Source organism: Oryx dammah, unplaced genomic scaffold, assembly GCF_014754425.2.
Source record: "Oryx dammah isolate SB20612 unplaced genomic scaffold, SCBI_Odam_1.1 HiC_scaffold_763, whole genome shotgun sequence".
NCBI classification, from domain to species: domain Eukaryota; kingdom Metazoa; phylum Chordata; class Mammalia; order Artiodactyla; family Bovidae; genus Oryx; species Oryx dammah.
The window spans coordinates 1-9,343 of NW_024070911.1; the positions used below are offsets into that span (position 1 = coordinate 1).

Here is a 9,343-nt window from a genome sequence, read left to right on the forward strand (position 1 = left end):
ACATGAGAAGTTTTATTTACATAGGGTTGCACTCAGCCTGGTTTCCTGAACCATGCAACACCTTGGTATTTAAACTCTGAACTGTAGTTTAGTCCGTGGTCATAAGCATGCTCTTTGCACAGCTGAGAAATATTCCTCATCTACTAAGATACCCCACATCTCCCCATCAACTTCATGAGAGCTGCCACCACCTCCTTATTCCTCAGGCTGTAGATAAGGGGGTTCAGCATGGGAGTGAGGATGTTGCTGAAGAGAGAGAGAGCCTGGTCCTGCTCTGGACTATGTGAGGAAGTGAAAGTCATGTAGATGAATATGTTTGGGCCAAAGAAGAGACTTACCACAGTTAGGTGGGAAGAGCAGGTGGCCAGGGCTTTTTTCCTGCCCTTGACAGAGTTCATACGGAGGACAGTGAGGAAGATGAGTGTGTAGGAAGCTGTGATGAGACTGAAAGGCACAACGAGCAGTACAATGCTTGTAACCACCACCACTAACTGATACACTGAAGTGTCTTCGCAGGAAAGCTTAATGAGGACTGGGACCTCGCAGAAGAAATGGTGGATCTCCCTTGACCCACAGATGCGAAAATGCATAGGGTAGACCGTATGGATAAATGAACCTATGGAGCCTCCAATCCAACATCCAGCAACCATGTGCAGACAGAACCTGGGGCTCATGATGGTGGGATAACGCAGTGGGATGCAGACAGCCACGTAGCGGTCATAAGCCATGAGAGTCAAGATGAGGCATTCTGACATTCCCAACATCAGGAAGAAGAAACTCTGCGTTCCACAGCCAATCCGTGATATGGTCCTTTTCCCTGTGAAAAAGTTAGAGGCTGTCTTCGGAACAATGGTAGAAGTTAATGTCAAGTCAATGAGGGAGAGCTGACTGAGGAGAATGTACATGGGTGTATGGAGCCGGGAATCCCCCCAGATCAAGACAATGAGAAGTGAGTTTCCCAGGAAAGCAAGGATGTAGATGAGAATGACCATGAAGTTGAGAACAATGGAATGCTGAAACTCAGGAAAGAGTCCCACCAGGATGAAATCAGTTACTGATGACGCATTCCCACCCACCATGCCTCTAAAAGAAATATAACAGGGCCGGGGAACAAATCAAATGGATTAGAACAATGGACACTCAGTACATGTCTTATATCAATATGTGGATCTAAAATTTTATATCTTTCCCCCCAACATTGGACTCTCACAATATGTGCCATCAACTCATCAGAAATATTTAACTACATATTATTGAGCAATTGCCTAAAAGTGTGTTAAATAAAGAATATTAAATGATCACCTTTAGTCCCTCTTTGCCTCATTTGGATTCATCTTGTTTTCATTTTTCTCTCTTTTTGTTTCCACTTGGAGTATCTTATCATAACAATGGATCTACTTTCTGCAAATTTGAACCTCAAAATGTGTATATTATTTCTGATAGTCATGGACCCTGATTATTAACTCTTGTAGATTTGGGCAAAAGAAATATCAACTTAATTCACTCAATCAGTTTTGAAAATCACAAATCAATTGCTTTTCAAATTTTTAATGAAATATCCCATTGATTTACTTTTTATGGCTAAGTGCCATCAGAAACAGGCTTCCCAAGTGGCACAGGTGGTAAAGAATCTGCCTGCCAATGCAGGAGATGCAAGAGAAACGGGGTCAATCCCTGGACTGGGATGGTTCCCGGGAATAGGAAATGGCAACCCATTCCAGTAATCTTGCTTGGGAAATCCCATGGACAGAGGTGCCTGGCAGGCTACAATCCATGGGGTCACAAAGAGTCAGACTTGACTGAGCAACTGAGTAGGTATGCATACCATCATAGATGCAGTAATAGCAACTCCTAAACTTACATAATTATCTGCCAGGAGGCCATCAGTATTCCCTATTTTTGACCAAATAAAGCTTATATTTTCAGTCTAGAATTTTAGATTTTCCATGACTTGGGTCCAAGATACTTTTTAAACCTCAGATTCCATTAATTTTAAAGCAGATAACCCAAATTCCAGTCAAATGTACATTCTCATGGTTTCTCCACACAGCTGAAACTTTGCTTTTATTTCTGCTCAGATTTATCAGTATACTGAAAGCTGAAGAAGAAGAAATTTTCCTATCCACATTTCTGCAGTCCCTAATCACATCACACATATAATTATTTGTCATCTTAGCTGAGAGTGTGGATTGGTGTCTAAGGGCATATGCCAGGGGCTGTACGTGTGCTCAGTTACTCAGTCGTGTCTGACTCTTTGTGATCTCAATGGACTGTAGTCCTCCAGGTTCCTCTGTCCATTGGATTTTTCAGGAACGAAGACTGGAGTGGCTTGCCATGTCCTCCTCCAAGGGATCTTCCCAATCCAGGGACTGAACCCATGTCTTCTGCATCTTTGCCCTGGCAGACAGATACTTTATCACTGGGACACCTCAGGGTATCAAGGTCTAGGATACCCAAATTCAAGCCTAATTGCATCACTTACTATCTGTGCCTCACTTTCCTCATCTTTAAAATAAGGAATTTAATCAAAAGACTTCAAGAGGGTAGTCATGAGGCTTAGATGAGTTATTATTATATATGTTTATTATAGTTTTCCACGTATACATATTTCTCCTCACATAAATGTTAAGGTTTTAAGTGCTAGGATTATGTTTTACCAATCTATATCTCAATAAAATCAGCACAATAGCTATAGAAGCATATATTGTCAATGAATATTTAACCAGAAAGTTGAACAAACCCCATGGAGTTTAGCAGTCCACATTTCCATGTAGAATATATGACAAATCTCTCACTCGATTGGCATTGATGATGAGAGATAGAGCTCTTTCCCTACATGTCATCTTACAGAAAAGTGGAGTCCCTGCTCCCAAATAAGACAGTTGCTGTATATGGGGAAATTTCATATTCTTTGCTGTTTCCTCTCAGAAGAGCAGTGATATAGCATAGACATCAAAACAGCTGGAAATCCTGTTATCTATGAATGCAGCAGGAATTTCATAATTTAAACAATGCCCTCCTTTGGTTTAATGGTGATGGTTCATTTCTGAATGTGTTTATCCAGATGACTTTTGTAACAAAATATCAGTTAAGAAGTACTATTATTGTTCCTTTAGTAACAACTCTGCTAAAATATAAATTATGAAGGTAATCTTGTTGCAAATGATCAGGAAGCACAAATTTTGCTCAAGTCAAATTCATCTTCTTTCAGAAGAGTTACAGAATAGTTCTTGAAATACTTCTACCATCCACTTATTTTTCATTCTACATTTACTTAATAATCACTATATTTTATACATTCTGTACTAGGTGTTGAAGAAGGGGCAGCAGTTTAGATATGAAATCATTTATATCTACTAATCACAGAAGAGTGAAATAAGTGCTATAACTAAGTCTCCTGTAGGGTGACATGTCAACACAGAAGACAGAGCTAATGTTGAAGTACGATGTAAGTGGATAATTAGGTAAGTTTTAATTTGAGTTCTATCTACCTTGTGCTGTGCTTAGCCGCTCAGTCGTGTCTAACTCTTTGTGACCCCATGGACTGTAGCCCGTCAGGCTCCTCTGTCCATGGGGATTCTCCAGGCAAGAATACTGGAGTGGGTTGCCATGCCCTCCTTCAGGGGATCTTCCTAATCCAGGGATCGAACCCAGGTCTCCCGCATTGCAGGGGGATCCTTCACCTGAGCCACCAGGGAAGCCCATATCTACCTTAGTACACAGCACCTCATGTACATTTAAAGATGGAAGCAACACAGTTTGTTGTGGTGAAAAACACATTGATGGCGAAAATCACATTTCCTAAGTAAGTGGGAAACAAATTAGAAATCTTACACACTTTTTGATTCAACTGTTTTGAACTATAAAACTCTGAAAGCCTGAGGTTTTCTCACTTCTGAGTAACCTCATGGAATTCTTAACTGTACAGTCATATCATGCTGTGTAACTTGTCCTGCCATTTACTTCAATGAGTCGAGACATTCAACTCTTTTGGTATTTTATGTTGAACTCATATGTCTACTAAAAATACTTGATTTCTTTTGCTAGAATAATACTCAAAGGACTTCCAGCTTAAAGTGAGTATGAGGTATGGCAAACATTCTAACATTCAAACATTCTAAATCTCAAAAATCATTAGTATCCCTATAACCACCCTATTTGACAATTTGCTTTAGGTCTGTGGTCCCAACTTCAATTACCCAAGCTATGATATTCTTTAAGATTATGAGTGGTTAACTTCATAACAATGAGAATACAACTGGCAAAGAGGTTAATGAAGATGACAGAGTAACAAAGTCAGTCTTTAAAAATGTTGGAGCCAAAGCTTTAAGAAAAAGCATCTCTATGTGTTTAATTTTTTTACTTGATACTTTTACTTAGCTTTTTATAAATTCTTATTAAATAATAACCAACTACCTGAAAACAAATTGTTGGTTGGTGTTTAGGAAGTAGAAACCAAATTATGCACCGTATTTTTTAAATAGAACAATCAACTATCACTTAGTAAATATTTCTCTATTATTAAAGTTTTCTCACAAAAGTGGATCAATTTTATTAGCTTAATTCAATGGAATAAGTGCTTACTGAGAGTCAACTCTGAATATATTTCCATTATTTCTCTAATATGGAAGATAAATCTACTTAAAAAGAGAACAGTGTGATATTAACCTGTAGAATTTTATTGACCTTTTAAGACTTTTTACAATGATATGACTACTATATCATTTTAGGAACAGAGTTTGTCCTTAGTGTTAGCATACTTTGAGGTCATACCTATTTTGGGTTCATACAAGGCAGATGGAAATGAAATCACAACTCAATCATCAAACAGCTTTTCTAAAGCAACAGGATTAAATCAAGAAATTATCAAGAGATTAAATTGTTTCCTGAGTTAGGTGCATCTTTAGATATCAGTTTTGAGTCTAAATGAATAGTAATTCTCATTCTCAAGTGTTTTACTTGACATCATAAATGGTACCTGCTTAGTATTATGCTGTGTTTGACTATATGAGTATTTATGACTCATTATTTAAGTGATATAATTCTGACAGATAGTCAAACAGAAATGTAATTCTATGTAGCTTTCCCTTAGACCTCAATCCTGGGAAGCCTACAGTCAGATTTTTGTTTCCCTTTGACAAATACAATCACCAAAGTCTGACATTTGAGGACTTAATGATAATCATATAGATCCTCTACAGAATTTCCATTACCAGGCAAGGTTTAAAACTCCTTATTTTTCCCAGTTTCATATCTACCTTAAATTCTATTTATCTCCAATCTCCTCTGCCTCTTGGAATTGCTGATAACTTCCAGATTTTCTGCGATCAGGTACACCTTCTCACTATGTGGTATTAGCCTTTTATTTTGCATAGAAAAGTGAATGCAACTGACTTGATGTTGATGGTGAGTCATGCATTTTGAAAAGGAGACCAGTGGCTATGATTCTATGATACTATGTATATTAAATACCTGTTGGTATATCAGCAAAGATCTAGAAAGAAGGCTTAATAATTTTCCATCAAGGGTCTGGAGGCCTTGGTAGTGAATAACCTAGGGGAACACAGTCCCCAGACTTTAATTAATTTTGATTCCAGATTGTAATAAGAAAACTTAGAAATTAATTGGCAAAAGTTAAAATGTACAAAAATATTCCTCACCATGGAAAAGCGTTCAGATGTCTTAAAATATTTTCACTTGATAAACCACAAGGCAAATGATGAATTTCCATCAGGGACATGTAATCTGCCCTATGATAAACTTCAAAAATAGAAGGATACTCAATCAGTATGTCAGTAATGTCTACACTTACCTCACCCCCAAGAAACTTTCCCCCATTTTTATATGATTTTTTTAGCCAGTATGACTTATAAAGAAGTTAATTGTATAGCAGTTTGATTATATAGTTTCATTTTAACATACTGCTTCTGCTGTGTCGTTTCAGTTGTGTCCGACTCTGTGCGACCCCATAGACGGCAGCCCACCAGGCTCCTCTGTCCCTGGGATTCTCCAGGCAAGAACACAGCAGTGGGTTGCCATTTCCTTCTCCAATGCATGAAAGCGAAAAGTGAAAGTGAAGTCGCTCAGTCGTGTCAGACTCGTAGTGACCCCTTTAACTGCAGCCTGCCAGGCTCCTTCACCCATGGGATTTTCCAGGCAAGAGTACTGGAGTGGGGTGCCATTGCCTTCTCCGTTTAACATACTAACATATGGTAAATAAAATTAACTGAGATCAGAAGGACCTAAATTAATGGTCATGCTTCCAATTTTTTAACTGTAAATTTTGTTCAAGTAACTTAAATTTCTGAGTTTTAATAATGTTTGTGAACATGGGCATAGTAAACCTGCCTCACTGGGATGTGTTTTATATAACCCATTGAATTAACAAAATTAATGGAATCCTTGTAATGTTTCTCAGAAAGTCAATGTGAAGTCTGTCTTGGTTAATTATTACCTGGTTTTGAGGGTATCTTTTGCATATCTAGAGCAAAACATAGTATCTAAAGACTTAATGTTTCCTATCTCTAAAAGCAATCTGACTGACTATGACTGAATATTTACCCATAAAGGCTAAAAAATAATTTGCAAAATAATTATCATGAAAACCAGATTGTTTTGAAATATGCATGTTGGTTATTTAAGAACAACTAGAATTATCAAAGGAAATAAAAAAAATCAGGCAAATATATTCAGAAAAAGTTGGGAAAGTAATGTACCTTAGTTAAAAAAAAGATTGGAAATAATTGCATAATTTTATGTTTCATCAATGAAAATGCAATTATAAATTAATATGTAGTATTATGGCAATATCAACTCTTTGCATACAAATGTATAAATTAATAAGTGTTTAATTTGTACAAGTGGTATGAACAAACATACCATACACTACTCTGGATTTTTGATCAAAATTTCTGCCTTGTTATATTGAATTACTCCTTTGCATGTGTGCTTACACTTTCATGTTATAATGCAGCTGTTTGAGAACAAAGATAACACTAATTCATGTTTATATCATCTGTATTTAGAGTCAGCGAACTACCACCAAATCTGCCCTGCTGCATATATTTGTATGGCCCATGGGCTCAGAAAATTGTGTGAAATTCAAATTTTAGTGTCCATCAGGAAGGTTTATTAAAATACATTCATTCTTATCAATTTCCATATTAGCTACAGCTGCTTCTATACTTTCAGAGTTGATTAGTTGTGGCAGAGACACTATAGATCATAAAGCCTAAAATATTAAATATCTGAATCCTAAAAGAAAAAGTTTGTTATCTTTATAAGTTTATTAAAAACATATTCACTAACTGTTAGTGAATATGAAATATGACATTAATTTTATTCTCCATTTTAAGAATGAAGGGATAATCAGGCTGGTGATATTCCCTAGAATGGTTTCATTCCAAAGATGGGTATATCTTTCCTCTTCTCCTTTACCTTTAGGTTGTTTTCTTTTCCCAGCTCAGAAAACCCTCCTCAGAAAACCATTTTGCCTTTTGCACTTCTTTTATTGGGGGTCGTCTTGATCATTGCCTCCTCTACAACGTCACAAACCTCCACCCACAGTTCTTCAGGCACCCTGTCTATTAGATCTAATCCCTTGAATGTATTTGTCACTTTCACAGCATAATCATAAGGGATTTGATTTAGGTCATATCTACATGGTCTAGTGGTTTTCCCTACTTTCTTCAATTTAAGTCTGAATTTTGCAATATGGTGTTCCTGATGAGAGCCAGTCAGCTCCAGGTCTTGTTTTTCCTGACTGTATAGAGCCTCTCCATCTTTAGTCACAAAGAATATAATCAATCTGATTTTGGTATTGACCATCTGGTGATGTCCATGTGTATAGTTGTCTTTTGTGTTTTTGGATAGGGTGTTTGCTATGACCAGTGTGTTCTCTTGGAAAATCTTTGTTAGCCTTTGCCCTGCTTAACTTTGTAATCTAAAGCAAAACTTGCCTGTTACTCCAAGTATCTCTTGACTTTTTACTTTTGCATTCCAGTCCCCTATGAAGAAAAGGACATCTTTTGGGTGTTAGTTCTAGAAGGTGTTTTCTTGAGATATAGATACATATCTCAAGGAAATTTACTAAAGTTATTAAATTTAGGCTACTCTTGTAGCTTGAAGTGAACAAGGAATTCTCACTGTCTAAGGGGAAGCAAATCAACTCTGGAGAGTTCCTGAGGTTCCATTCAAGGGAAGGGAAAAATGTTGGGGAGAGAACAGCAGAAGGGCAGCATCTCATAATTTCCCCAATTGTTCAGTATACTACTTGTAGGTATTAATCTTCCCTATTAATTATGGTATGGAATTTGTATCCATTCAGTTAATGTGATTTTAGTAACTAATTATGAGTCAACTATGCAGTAAGATATTTATACAGTAGGGTATGAGCTTATAACACCTAATACATATTTAAATGACTTTATCTCATCATCTTGTAGTTTAAAATGCACCTTTCCTTAGCATCTTGTATTATAAAAGATACCAATTTTATTTATTTATTTATTTAATATTTTATTTTTACTTTATTTTACTTTACAATACTGTATTGGTTTTGCCATACATTGACATGAATCCACCATGGGTGTATACAAGCTCCCAATCCTGAATCCCCCTCCCACCTCCCACGCCATACCAATTTATTTTAATATTAAACTTTGGAATTCACCTAAGCCTGGTTCATTTAAAATACTTTTTATTTATTGTATTTCAATTTATCTGCTAATTTTATTTTATTTTTAATCTTTATTTATTTATCTATTTAATTTAAATTTATTTATTTTAATTGGAGGCTAATTACTTTACAATATTGTATTGGTTTTGCCATACATCTACATGAATCCACCACGGGTGTACACATGTTCCCCATCTTGAACCCCCCTCCCACCTCCCTCCCTGTACCATTCCTCTGGGTCATCCCAATGCACCAGCCCCAAGCATCCTGTATCTTGCATGGAACCTGGACTGGCGATTCATTTCTTATATGATATGATACATGTTTCAATGCATTCTCCCAAATCATCCCACCCTCTCCCTCTCCCACAGAGTCCAAAAGACTGTTTTATACATCTGTGTCTCTTTTGCTGTAGTAAGCCAGCTCATGGAATTTTAGTTCATCTTGAGGTCCATAGTGAATTTATATTTTATTAGAGAAAATTTCTAAAAACTTCATACATTTCAAATAATATTTAACTAATTTTATGTAATATGTAAACTAATTTTCTTGATTTTTTCCTAACATAATAATGCCTCAGTGAGAAGTTAAGGACCTCCATTAGAAACCTGGAAATCATACATGAGAAGTTTTATTTACATAGGGTTGCACTCAGCCTGGTTTCCT

General features: G+C 36.5%; 1 protein-coding gene across 1 annotated transcript; it reads right to left on the reverse strand.

The window, feature by feature from the left end:
- Positions 1 to 32: 32 nt before the first annotated feature.
- LOC120859387 (olfactory receptor 2T27-like) lies at positions 33 to 1,292 on the reverse strand. The gene has a single exon (XM_040235518.1). The coding sequence runs from the start codon at positions 1,077 to 1,079 to the stop codon at positions 144 to 146; it is 936 nt and encodes a 311-aa protein (XP_040091452.1). The 5' UTR covers positions 1,080 to 1,292; the 3' UTR covers positions 33 to 143.
- Positions 1,293 to 9,343: the final 8,051 nt, after the last annotated feature.

What these genes read in the sequence shown, in the direction of transcription:
- LOC120859387 (XM_040235518.1), bottom strand. Translation starts at nt 1,079, where the DNA reads ATGGTGGGTGGGAATGCGTCATCAGTAACTGATTTCATCCTGGTGGGA.